This window comes from Pocillopora verrucosa, chromosome 13 (genome assembly GCF_036669915.1).
Source record: "Pocillopora verrucosa isolate sample1 chromosome 13, ASM3666991v2, whole genome shotgun sequence".
In the NCBI taxonomy this organism is placed as follows: Eukaryota; Metazoa; Cnidaria; class Anthozoa; order Scleractinia; family Pocilloporidae; genus Pocillopora; species Pocillopora verrucosa.
The window spans coordinates 9,119,744-9,133,508 of record NC_089324.1 but is presented as its reverse complement, the minus strand read 5'-3'; the positions used below and the strand labels follow the sequence as shown (position 1 = coordinate 9,133,508).

At 37.3% G+C, this 13,765-nt stretch overlaps 1 protein-coding gene across 5 annotated transcripts in view; it reads left to right on the top strand.

The window, feature by feature from the left end:
- LOC131773887 (uncharacterized) overlaps window positions 1-11,454 on the top strand; it is a 31,202-nt gene extending 19,748 nt beyond the window's left edge. For 2 of the 5 annotated variants that reach the window (XM_059089853.2, XM_066160275.1), the window contains exons 25-41: window positions 430-540; window positions 1,036-1,152; window positions 1,233-1,343; window positions 1,841-1,939; window positions 2,298-2,393; window positions 2,706-2,804; window positions 5,125-5,241; window positions 5,509-5,598; window positions 5,750-5,845; window positions 6,655-6,720; window positions 7,000-7,095; window positions 7,183-7,263; window positions 8,286-8,381; window positions 8,577-8,615; window positions 8,741-8,768; window positions 9,075-9,236; window positions 9,666-11,454. In XM_059089853.2, coding sequence (XP_058945836.2) covers window positions 430-540; window positions 1,036-1,152; window positions 1,233-1,343; window positions 1,841-1,939; window positions 2,298-2,393; window positions 2,706-2,804; window positions 5,125-5,241; window positions 5,509-5,598; window positions 5,750-5,845; window positions 6,655-6,720; window positions 7,000-7,095; window positions 7,183-7,263; window positions 8,286-8,381; window positions 8,577-8,615; window positions 8,741-8,768; window positions 9,075-9,236; window positions 9,666-9,693 — 1,532 coding nt within the window. In that variant the 3' untranslated portion in view covers window positions 9,694-11,454. The remainder of the gene's footprint in view (window positions 1-429; window positions 541-1,035; window positions 1,153-1,232; window positions 1,344-1,840; window positions 1,940-2,297; window positions 2,394-2,705; window positions 2,805-5,124; window positions 5,242-5,508; window positions 5,599-5,749; window positions 5,846-6,654; window positions 6,721-6,999; window positions 7,096-7,182; window positions 7,264-8,285; window positions 8,382-8,576; window positions 8,616-8,740; window positions 8,769-9,074; window positions 9,237-9,665) is intronic. The other 3 variants (XM_066160276.1, XM_066160279.1, XM_066160277.1) reach the window with 3 other exon arrangements.
- Window positions 11,455-13,765: the final 2,311 nt, after the last annotated feature.

Below are 13,765 nucleotides of genomic sequence, written 5' to 3'. Positions count from 1 at the left end.
AGGAAGCAAAACTCACACCATATGTTTTGAGCTTCTGTTGTTGTTAGCAACAGATCAACATCCTCAGTCAGGTTTAGCAATTTACTTGATTGATACTGAAGACCTAGAGTGCAAAGTGCAGCTTCCATTTTGGGTGCGCTTCGAGTGTACATATTGAGTGTTGTAATTTGGTTTTGTTCTTCAATGTCGAGTTTTTAAAAAACAATTCATAGCTAGTATATGTTGATCATTGGCAATTGATTTTGTCGAGATTATAAGAAAGTGCTTGTGCACTTCATGATGTTTTGATAGGATGTCAAATTGCGCACGCCTATGGGTTGTTTAGTCACCCGAAAGCGTTTAAAACATCACCGATGCTCATAATTTACGAAATGCACTCAGGTTCAATTGATTTCCTTCACTTAAAGTTAGACGCGATATTTTTTTTAGAAATGGTCACAGTGTCTTCAAGTCCACGCCCATCGAGTGCGCCAAGTTCTGAAAAAATTCCGATAGAAACTGATTATCTCAAGATTGCTAAGAAAGGTGGAGGGCATAAAGGTTAGTGGCAGCCTAAAGCAACTAGTCTAAACCAATAGGCTGGATTCTTGAAATTGGTAGTTACTTAGTGTTACTATTTAATTAGCCTTTTTTAGTTGCATAGAGATGAAATAGTCCTTACACAGTGATCTATGTTTTATACAAATATTTTTGCCAGTTCTGATGCTAAGAGTGATATGGACACAGGATGCATAGATTCCGTTAGATACAATTGTATTAGTACCAATAAAGGATGATGTTGGACTGCTTTAAGACAGAAAGCAAGACACTTTCGTGAACAAAAAATGGCTTTATTGTGCATAGCAAACTGAAGAATTCGAATAATCCTATATAAGAGATGTTTTGTTAAAAAAATGGCTCATTGCTCAAAAAGAAAAAAAAGTAGAGAAACGTCCGCTTCAAAGTAGGTATATTTTAATCACAAGTCTGCGAGCAAATTAGTAGAATTGTTTAGTGATTCTCAGTTATGTCCTAACACATTGCCATGTGTTTTAGATCTTTTAACACTAGAACCCCACACACCCACACCTGAACCAGTCAGATATGACAAGAAGGATGGACAGTGGTACACTCATGATGGAGTGGATGTCAAAGAAACACAGAAAAGAAAAGGTGAATACTCTGTCTTACACTGTAAATTGCCTTTTGGTCTCAAACTGTGTTGAATGAATGAACCTGCTTCCTTTTTTTAGAAATGGTAACGGTTTCTAAAAGTCCGCATCGATCAGACTTGGCCGGCTCAATGAACGCCCAGAAAGAAACGGATTACTTGAAGATGGCCAAAAAGGGTGGAGGACATAAAGGTGAGAGATCGCAATGTGACAGTTATCGCTAAGTATTCTTTCAAATTGCGTCGATTTAATTTCGAACAACTTATTCCCTACAATTTTCTTTGTGTACGTTTTTCTAATGATCTAATACGATTAATGCTTGCTTAATGTTGTTGTTCATGTACATCAAAATTTGTTTTTGGGCACCATGTGAAAGCAGAATCCTGCTGTCGCGGACTCTTTGTTGTTGTTTAGGATATCTTCAGTGATAATAAGAGTTAACTACATGTGCTGACAGCTCCGCTGGTCTCATTCCTCAATCGCGGACTCTTTGTTGTTGTTTAGGATATCTTCAATGATAATAAGAGTTAACTACATGTGCTGACAGCTCCGCTGGTCTCATTCCTCAATCTGTCCAACGACACTCAATTATGTCAAGAGGATACCTGAAATTTTAAAATGTAATAAGATTGTTACACCTGTCCAGCAGTGAACTGTGTAAAGATTGATTCATTTGAATTTTGTTTTAGATCTTCTAACTGTTGAGCCACACACTCCATCCCCAGAACCACAGAGATACCAAAAGAATGGAGGAGACTGGTACAGTCAAAATAATAAGGACACAACAAGTATGTTGCAGTCTTACTGTCATGTTGTGTGGATTACAGAAACCGTAGCAACAACTTACCATGCAGTTAGGGATTTCTCAAAACGGTCTTTTTTTCGTATATTTGACAATATCTCGCGGAAGATATTTCTCTTTTTTCTTTTTTCAACAATTGTTGAGTTTAGTTATCAGCATTTAAATATTCACACTTTTTTGTTGTTCATAATCCAGAATTTTGTAAGTCCTACTCGATATTGCTGTGCATTTAAGAAGTGCTTTTGCACTTGAAAAAAGTTATTTTGTACTAATGCTCACTATGAACTGTTTGAGTTCACGATTCAGATTATTTATTTAGTTATATGTCAATCTGCTTGTGTAAGTAGGAGCAACAGTTTCCCCATCCAGTCCATCTAAAGGCAACAATAGCAGTGCAACGGACTATTTAATGTTGGCCAGGAAGAGTGGCGGACATTCTGGTATGTTGTTGATTCAGTCGTTTTGAAACGGAGTTTGAAAAGCTTTGTCTGTTTGTGCCTTTTCTATTCTGCAAATAACTCTGCATTTAATCAATCTTGCTAATTTTTGTATCGATTTATGGCTACTGTTTGGTATTGGGGGGGGGGGGGGATTCCTTATCGGCTCCTTTCGTACATTTTACAACGACTCAGCTATGAACGGGATTTTACAATAGTTTAGAAACTCAACAATATCGCGAAATAGCGCCCAGCTCTTCTTTCTGTGAATGGTTTTAAACAACACTTATGGAAATGCCATTTTTTGTTCCGTAGAAGCAACTCGAAGTCCTCGTAAAAACACAGAAAATTCAAAAGTATACAACACTAACACAGAATACCTTAAAATGGCTAGAAAAGGTGGAGGCCATAAAGGTAGTAGCGCTAACATAATATGTAATATGATATAAGGCTTATTGTCCATAATGTTCGCTTTGTAAAATGTATTCTATATACAAGGCTAAAAGGTTAAAAAATTAAAATGTTTAAACCAAACGTTTTCGGCTGTTTGTCATCATCAGGGTTACAAAGATGACCGTCCACACATACATATATATCTTATGTAATTCCGGATGGGAAAAGTTTGGAGACATAAGAAATAACTTGTTTGTTCAAACTGGGGCGGAATTGTTGGATCATTAGTCCCTCGACGATCCTACGCTTGTGGAATGTTTGTGCTGAGGAGAGAACACGCCAAGTGAAAGAATGTGATGGGTTTTCTCGCAGGTGTTTTGCAGGTTCAGAGGTGTGAGCAGGATTTGAATGCTCCGCAATTCTTACTGCTAAGTTTCTCACAGTCTCGCCAATGTAATCAACGCCACAAGAGCAATCACCTTTGTAAACAACTTTGGATCTGTGAGTGTTTTTGTCTTTGTTGTTAAAGAGACTTTTGATTTTTGAAATTGAAATTAGTAAACTTGTTTAGTTTTTCAATAAACGTCTTACTGAGTTTTTCGTTTTTACCGCAAAAAGGAAGCTTGATGAAAACTTTCTTTCGTTCTTCGAAGAGAAAATTCGGAATTAAGTTGTCATCTTGTGACGAGTCGTTTAGAAAGTTGTTGATTGTATGCGAAATAAAACGTTTCGGATAACCTGCATTGTCAAAATCGGTAGAGATGCGTTTGGCTCTATGGAGTGCGCCAGTGATGCAATTCCTTTTCCAATTCCATCTCTACCGATTTTGAAAGGACATAAAAACTCTAGAAACTTCTTTCATCAATGCAGGTTATCCGAAACGTTTTATTTCGCATACAATCAACAACTTTCTAAACGACTCGTCACAAGATGACAACTTAATTCCGAATTTTCTCTTCGAAGAACGAAAGAAAGTTTTCATCAAGCTTCCGTTTTGCGGTAAAAACGAAAAACTCAGTAAGACGTTTATTGAAAAACTAAACAAGTTTACTAATTTCAATTTCATCTTTATAATCCTGTGGCAAACAAGGCAAATCAAAAGTCTCTTTAACAACAAAGACAAAAACACTCACAGATCCAAAGTTGTTTACAAAGGTGATTGCTCTTGTGGCGTTGATTACATTGGCGAGACTGTGAGAAACTTAGCAGTAAGAATTGCGGAGCATTCAAATCCTGCTCACACCTCTGAACCTGCAAAACACCTGCGAGAAAACCCATCACATTCTTTCACTTGGCGTGTTCTCTCCTCAGCACAAACATTCCACAAGCGTAGGATCGTCGAGGGACTAATGATCCAACAATTCCGCCCCAGTTTGAACAAACAAGTTATTTCTTATGTCTCCAAACTTTTCCCATCGGGAATTACAGAAGATATATATGTACGTGTGGACGGTCATCTTTGTAACCCTGATGATGGCAAACAGCCGAAAACGTTTGGTTTAAACATTTTAATTTTTTAACCTTTTAGCCTTGTATATAGAATACATAAGGCTTATTAATTACTAATTTAACCCATAATATAAAGAGTGACGTAAGAGGTGTGAAAGGAAGCACCAACAAAACAAGAAAAAGTAATGCATTGAACGAGAGTGAATGTTAATCCCATTACGGAAAATGGTAGTGTAATGCTTGCATAATTAAGTAATGTTAAATAAATTTTGAAATAACGTTTTGGCATCATAAATATAGTTTGCGAAAAAAGATCAATTCGAAAACATGTTATGTTCAAAGCACTTCGTTATACTAACCATAGGCTTTATTATGATCAGAATTAAGAGCCAGCCACCGGTTGAACTAAGCATAACTCTTTATTCATGTTAGTAGGTTGAAAAAACTCGAGGAAAACAGTTACGGAAGGTCTGCGCTTTTGAAGCCTTTTGAGTGACTCAGAAGTCTTTTTCATTGGGCTCGCGACAAATTTTTAACATCTTTCTTTCGCTTTTCCGTACTTCTTACGCCTGTTGTGCCCAAACTGACAGTAATTCGCTCTGGTTAGGTTAGGAATCGATAAACAAAAATCAACTGACCCCACGTAAAGGTAAAGTGTAAATAGCAAATTTTCAGTGAAACGAGGTGACCGTGATGATGCAGCATAGAATCTTGGTTATGTACATCCAAATTCTCAGGTTTATGAAAGCTAACCAACTTGAAGACAGGTTAGTAAAGAGTAAATGATGTGGCATTCGATGCAGCATTCCTTTAAGAACAAGCGCACTTTATGTAAGAATAGAGAATTGCCTCATATCCATACTATTGTACTCAGGGGAATTTTTCCACGCAGATCTGTTGACCATGGAGGCCCACACACCATCTCCTAAGCCACAGAGATACCAAAAGAAAGGGGGGGACTGGTACAATCAAGATTATGTTGATGGAAGTAAAACGCGAGGGAAAAAAGGTACTACTTTATTGATTGTCTGTATATCATATATCCTTTCCTTTGGCAGGAGACAAAACAGTCTAAAGAGATACTCTCTTCTATATATATATATATATATATATATATATATATATATATATATAATGACATATCCGTTGGACAATGTTCTTAGAGTCGGTTTGTTAACGGTGATATCATTGGGATTCTTAGAACCAAAGGAAAACATGTGAATCTACAAACATTTTTGGGCTACATAATATTTTCTTGGTTTGTTTTTATTTTCAGGAACTCGGAATCAAAATGGTGATCCCCCGAAAGAAATCAGCACTGAAACTGAGTATCTTAAGAGAGCACGGAAAGGAGGGGGCCACAAAGGTAAATAGTCACCTCGTAGTAGCTGGCAACCAAGTGAACAGTATATTTTTCATGAATGTTAGGAGATGAAGTCTCCATCCCCCCAAATTTTCCCTTGTGGGAACCGTATTTTATTTTTCTCATTAATGACAATAACAATTCGCTTCTACAGAATCTCCCGCTAATAGTCCAAGAAAATCAAACGTGGACAGTTCACCGGCTTCCAGTGAATACTTGAAAATGGCGAAGAAAGGAGGAGGACATAAAGGTATACAAACAGGAGTGTCTTAAGATAAAAGCTGTAATGAAAGTTTCTCATTTGAGAAAAGGGTTTGCCTCCACGGCAAAAGGTTTAGAAAACTACCAGGACAATGGTAAGCTGACTTGTAATCCTGAGTGCTTTATTCCTGCTATAAGTGAAGGTAACGTCTCTGTTTCGGTCGGGATTATTCAAGTACTAGGGAAAGTTAGGAGGGACTCAAAACAATTCTGAAACCAGTAAAATGTTCTTGTTCACACACAATTTGGAACAGGCAACCTTTAGATACCTAGAATTTGCTGTTTCTTTAAGGATTAAAAAAAAAACAATCCTCGTCATTTGCGGATTGAGCAACCTTCACAATCTCTGTGGAGTAGCGTAAAGAAAATTTTAAACTGTATATCTATCATTTCTCTGACTTGTTTCTTAATAACAAAAAATAATGTGTAGGTCTCAATCGGTCAATTAAGATGGGTACATCACAGGTCTTTTTATTTTGGGGAACTTGGACTACTAACAGAATATCTCTATAAGGCAAAGAGTATTTATGCGCGTTCAAACAAGAACCAGTGACATATTGTCGAGAAAATTGTACTGGCTGCTAATTTACTGGCGTTCGGCGTACAACCACGTTAGCTTCACCTTTGGAGGATGCTTCTTTCAGAGGACTTCATTGTATTTCAGTGAAACATCACATTCTTGGCCATTCTCATTTCATAATGTAAAGGGAGTTGTTGCCTTTGCGATAGCGATAGACTTCGTGCTAGTCCTCGTCTGTTGTTGAATGATTAACATTTTATTAAATGTATCGGTTACAGACTTACTTATGATGACACCTCACCAAGCCAGCCCGAAGCCAAATCAAGTAAAGAAGCAAAATACAGGTGGATAACATCCTTCCCTTTCGTCATAAAGTTTAACTGTGCGGGAAACGTTCTTTGAAATTAGTAGACATGATAATCCACTATTGAAAATGAATGAAAGTACCACTCAACGTGAAGGGTTTCGTTCACCATAATCCTCTTTCAGAACAGTAATGCAGTCCGTCAGAAATCTTGTCTTTTCTATTTCTGGCAGTCCCTTTTTGCATCTCAGACTTATGATCCTTAGATTTTATTGAGAAAAACGGTCAGTCATTGAGTACTCATTGTGATTCTTCTTAGATACAATCCCGGTAAACAGCCCCAGGACTGTAAGTAGCTCGAGTAGGGACTCCACGGAATACCTCAGACTTGCCAGAAAAGGTGGAGGCCATCCAGGTAAGAGACATTCAGATAACAGTGATATACGGTTTGAACCTTCATTAGCTTTGATTAATTGCCTAACTGGGTGAATTTAATTGGCAGATCTTCTCAACAACTCCCCACGACAGTCTGACTCTTCAGTTGTAAACCGTTCTGATGCAATGGATAGTTCACGAAAAATTGGTTAGTTTTACCTCGAGAACTGTATGACTTAGTGATGTACTTTTCTCGTCATAGTGTTTCGTAGTTTAGAGCTACCTTAAACAGTCTAACTCTACATTTTATGTACATATTTTTAACTTCACTCAAAGATTTATCTTAATATAGCAACTGAAATTCAGTTATAAGAAATGGGGTCGCCAGGCTCGTTTTGAGCTATAGGCACATAAAGCAAAAAAGGTGTCTATCAGAGGATGTAGTGTTGCTATGGTGTCCTTTATTGTTGCAATTTGTTAAGAAATAATTGGGTATTTTTTTTAACTAATTTCGAGGAACAGCTTGGAAACTACGATCCATCAGAGAATCGTGTTTAGCTCTTTAACTCCCGCGAGTGACCAAGACAGGATTTCCCCCTACTATATCTATACAGTATCATGCAGACAAGTGATTAGAATAAAGAAAAGTATCAATTATGGGATAACTAATTGATCCGATACTAAATTCTCCAAACTAACATAATGAGAATCATTTGGCAGACAGTTAGGAGAAAAACTAATGCCGCGATCTTGGGAGTTAAATGGTTAATGATAAGGACACCATTTTGAGGCACCTTACTAATTCAAGCCACCTTTAACATGCAACAGCCTTGAGGTGAAAGGTGAAAGATCCAAAAGTAAGACATCAAACAGATTTTGAGAGAAAACTTTACACTGAAGGTTTGCGTCGTGACACACTTTGTACGCGAATTGAGTGACTGAGATAAACGGGTGTTATTCAACTGCCCATTTCTCATTTTATCATATTAACTGCTATGCAAAATTGGATATTGTTTCAACCCTTGAAACATAAGTCATCTTACAAGTCTATTGTCAGCCTAGTCTCCTTCACAACCATTTTTTTGGCCTTGTCGCCCTCCATTTCTAATCACCTTCCCCTAACCACGTTGCTTGAAGAGATTAAACAACAGCTTTAGAGTAATCTATTGTTTGACACTCCTTGAACCACCTCGTGCACCCTTACTAACGTGACATTTGTGTTTTTGGTAGAACCCAATACGTCTTTAAGGCGAAGTGCAAGTATGCGGCACAGAGGTCCAGTATCTGACTATCTTGGTATAGCTCGTAAAGGTGGTCACCACAAAGGTTTGTCAGCCTTTATATTGCCTAAGGAGTACTTTGAACTCCTTACTTGTAATTCTCTAATTTGATTTATTAAAACAGTTTGGAGTGGGTTCATATTGTTCATTCTATTCAGCAACCGTCTGTTGCATAATTCCACCTTTCACATCAGGTTACTCAAGCTCTTATTATTTACTTTTTTATTTTCCTTATGAACAGATCTGTTAACAATGCCCGAGACGAGTAACTTCAGAAGAGGTTTGTAAATTGTATTTGCTTTGTTTGAATTGTGGCATAATTTCCAGTTATGGCGTGTAGGAAACATGTCATGTAGTAATAGAGCAGGCGGTAATCTGCTCACGTATTTATTATTTCGTTCACAGATCAAGAATCACGCAGAAGTTTACGGAGGTAGGAAACAATCTTTGAATAAGTATAACATTGGCTCTACGTGTTTATATCAATTCCCTATTTTGTGGTGTTGTGACTTACAAGAGAGATGGTGAAATGTCTGAGAAACTTAGCAGCTCTATTTGTAAGGATAAATTATGATCATTAGCACTGATGCATAATTTTGAACTTGTTGTGAAAACAGTGTCTAAAAATAGTATGTAAAAATACAGTGGGTAAAAAAATCATGAGCTCCTTCTCTGAAACTGTTTAGATTAGGTTAGTTCAGGAAAGTCTGCTTAACTGTGCCTTTTACACCTTACATAGCTTCAGAAGCCCTATTACCTCTCAAGTTGATGGGCCGCCAAGACCCAGGACAGCTGAGCCTCGTCAGCCAGTGTGGATGGGGGGCTCTGGACCTGAGAGAGTCAGCACTCCAGTGAAAAGGACTCTGATTGCGCCATTTGCTTCCCATGAGGGCTCTCCAGGGTAACTGTCTTTGATAACTGATATTTCATGATTAATCATTTAACCCTGACGGGTGAAGGATATTGTCTCACTTTCCGACTTGAAGTGCTTTATGTCAGTATAGTCAGGGTGAAAAAACTTTCAATCTTGAAACACAATCCTCCAAACGACGATATGCAGTCGAAAATTCTTATTTGACGATTTCTGTGCAATTTGATCTGATTTTTGACAAGAAAGGTATGTTGTCTAACAAGACCAAGAAATGTAAAATTTAAGCCCTATCGTCAGGGTGTCCTTTGAAGGAGACTGGATACAGTTTTTTTTTTATCTCTAACTTGCTATGTTTTCGGTTATTCACAGTTTATTTTTGAAAATATAAAACAATGTTTTCTTTTCTAATGTGACTTTTTATTTCTCGCTTATGTGGAATCTCTTTTTTTCCTTCCGTAGGGCGGCACGGAACCCAGATAAAATTTAACACGGCAAACTACATCTCATCATCATCAACAGATTTAACCGGCGATCCGAGAAACGACTTATTTCAATAATTTTCATGAAGTAATTTTGTCAAACGCTTGGTGAATAATTTATATAGTAGTTATTTAGACGTAGAAAGGAAAGTTTAATGAAACCATAGAGTTAACAGATAATGTCAAATGCAACATTGCTGTCTTAGATTCTAAATCGTTGTAGTTTAAATTAGATTGTTTTAGCAAATAAGTAACAATTTCAATTTTTGAATTAATGTTTATGCAATTAGATAAGGAACACCAGTGAACGCAAATTTTGCAATGCATTAGAATTATATCTGAATAAGTATTGAATGAAGTAGTTAGGAATAGTTCAGGTTAGTCTACGGGAATTTTTTTGAGTCATTTTACGTTAATAGAAAAGGTAAAAGGGATTTAATTTTCAGCTACATCAGTTTTTTCTCCTTTTCATTGTGATCACTTTGTTCGTTAAAGTTAATAAAGGGAAAGCCATTTATTGATAATTTTTTGTGAAGTACGCTGGAAATAACACCAATCTCAAAGGTCGCGAAACTATTAGTTATAGTTGAAGCACAATTTTTATTTCTTTGTAAATGTGGGAAAACACTCAATAGATTAATTTTTCTGTATCAAGCCATTTCTTTGGGCTGACGCAACAAGTTACCGTGTGCGCTGCCAAAAGAGTAGCTTGTTTGTAACTGATATGCTCAAGTCACAGAATACTATTACTTATAAATATATGTGATATTTAATATAATTTATGATACTTCAAGTCTCCGTTGAGAGTTGTCTTTCCTTTTTCAAACAATCGGCATTATAAGTTTAAGCATGAAAATTGCACTTTGAGTAAATGTAGAGGCTGTCAATTACTTCATTTTACTTCACTTTGCTTCACGATTCAACGAAATTACCAGTTGTGACATGGCTATAAACGTTGTAAGCCAAGGGGATGATAGATTTTATCTCTCTCCATGGGACCAGTAGACGTAGCGGGGGAAGGAGTTCAAGATCTCAATGGGGTGTTTGGGGGGGGGGGGGCTTTGAATGAATTAATGCACTGTAAGGTAATAAGTACGAGTCTTTCTTGAAAACCCTTTACAGCGTCAGTGGCAGTTTCAAGGTGTATGGGAATCTTACATAGAGTTAGCATGTAGAAGTTTTTGGTATTTATGGAGTACCATTTTATCCTTGAATTGATCCTTTGCTCCAAGTGAAGGGTGTTTCAGTGCGAGACCTTATCTTTATAGAACTGTCGGCGATATGTATAGATTTTGTAGGATAGAAGCCGCTGGCCTTGTTGCAGAGTTTAGGATCGAAGTGAAAATAACTTATGATTTCATTTCTGAACGTTTTCAAGCGTTTTTCATTAACACCATATGTGCATGCCTTATTTCTATTTTACGTCACTTGTATTTATTATGTTCAGCTTTTAAGATGACCCCCGGGACTGAAGAGGCCAAGATCATTTTTAATTAATCCTTTAGCCTCTTAGTTGCTGTCTTAATCGTGATACGGTTAAAAATGTCCCAAAAAAGATAATGATAGATATACAAAATTTCAGAATTTTGAAGTCCAGTTGTGACCACTTTGGCCATTTGTTGTTCAGTGATCATTCTAGAAGATAAAGCTACGACTTAGATGTTAAAAATGAGTAAATCTGTGGAGTAGAAAGCACAAGCACTTGCGTTAGGTAATGACGCTTCGGTGCAAATCATTACAGAATAAAATTGCAGTTCATTAGATCAGAATAGTCTGCTATACTTGTATTATTAACTACACATATTGTAAGGAGCCTATTTCAATGACTAATTTTCAGTAACAGACTGAACTAGTTCTTGTAAATGACCATGGAGGATAAGCACTGAATCGCAACTTAACCAAGTACACTTTCGCCTCCTATCCACTTTCAATCCTATGCAAGCCATTAGAAGTTACAAAATTCCGCTGTAAAATTGGTGAAAATTTCTATCACCCCTCATGTAGCCTTCGAGATTCGTTTTACTATTATTTTTCATCCCACCACTGGCAGTAAAATAGCCGGTGCTGTTCTACACCCTACAACTTCTCTGCAGCGACTATGGTTACGGTGGATCTTTTAGGATCCTGCATTAGCCTGACGTTTTCTTCCTCGCTCTTATTCTTTTCATTTTCAAGCGATCGGGGAAGATGAACGATACTCATAGAAATTCGAATTTCAGGAGAGAGAAGGAAAATATCGCAGCAGCTCACAAAAAAAAAAAAAAAAGTGATCGCTAAATATCTCTTCACACTTGCGTGAAAAGGTAGATAGAATGAGAGATATATGGACTAAATTTTTACTTGAAAGATAATTCTTAGTTTTACTTGAACAGTTCCGCTTTCAGTGCCCTCCGAATACAGCTGTAGGACAATACAAACAGGCCGTTGCGACCCACTCAAAGGTAACCGCGACCGCTCAATAGAGGTGAAAATTACAGTGATTAAAGGGGAAACAAATTTTCAGGACTTTGAAAACCAATTGCTTAGTACAGGGTGACCGCTTAATACAGGGTGACCGCCTAATACGGTGCCGCTTAATACAGTTTAGACTGCATTTCGCAAGAAAAGAAGAAATCTCGTTGTTGGCTTTTTACATAGACTTCCGAAAGGTGATGGGCCATCACTTCATACAACCATTGAAAAGCTATTACAGAGTTTGAAAAGTAAGGGAAGAAGTTTTTAGTTCCTTGGAGATGTCAATGTAGTTTTTCTTAAGTATAACGAGGACACGCAGAGCTCGAAATACTCAGACAAGGTATTTGATTTAGGTGTTTTACCAGCTATAACAAAGGGATCGCGCCTTCTCCGTCATTTAACACTTATACGATCTTGTGCTCTAATAATTGTTAAAGGGTTATCTTCAATCGGGTATTTGCCGGATAGAAATTTTGGACCCCCTCCTAGTGTTCTCCACGATAGCTAAAACATTTCACTGAATATCTTTGAGAATTTTCGCACCTCTCCCATGATGCATTCCTTTAAGATTTATCTGGCTTTGATTTTAAAACCTTTGTAAATGATGTGGTGAGGGTGGACCGTCATGCTCCGGTTTGGAAGGCTTTGAGGCGGCAGAAGGACAAGAGAAAGCGTGGGTATCCACAGTTCATCTAGTTTTCACTGAAGGCAAGCATAAGCCATTTAGACCTCACTTCAGAACGGGATAACGACTACCTGAGTAACTGGGTAAATAACTAAAGTGCAGTAATAGGCGAAACTAAAATTTTAAAGTTGCGTGTACAATTTACCCAGTGAGGCAGACAGATCGACTTAAGTCGATAGAGATAAAAGCACTTGAACATTTAGAGGAACACGAATAAACAGAAAAGGAAATGGTTCTCAAAGCTCAATTAGAAATACATCCTTCAATAATAAGCAAACAAAGGACTGGTTGTCAGCGCACAATCTATTTATCGAGTTTGGGAAAACTCTGGCAAATGAGTAATCAGCAATTGACAATGGTCTCTCAGCGAACATGCATCAGCTGCCTCTTTGTGAATATTCTTATGTTTCATGATATTTCTAAAGCGAACTCTGTGACAAAATTATCAATCTGCTGTGGTAAAATCGACTAAGGCATTCGCGGCATTAAGTTTGTCAGATTTGCATCTCATTACCTTTATGAAGTGCTGACAGTAGATACCAACCAAAGACTGCAAGAAGGTATTTTTTCCAATTTTTGTCAAAATTTTTGATAAGGGAGGTGAGGGAAGGGAAGGAAAATTTTGATCACTTCAGTTGTCGTCTGATTTCTGAACTTTCAACTCTAACTGGCAAAATGTTCGAAAAAAATGTATACGAGCACGTAGTATTCTCTTCAGATTCAGTTCGGATTTTAAAAGGGCATTCTGCAACTCAAGATCGAGCATAACTCGCTGACAACTCAAGGTGATATAAGGTCAATCGTATTGCACAAGTGGGCTTTCTTAGACGTTTCAAAAGTCCTTGTTACTGTTGATAATAACATCCTAAAAGGAAGAATTCCTAGTAAATCGATGAATATTCATGTGTTGGTTGAGATGATGAGGTCATTTATTACACTAT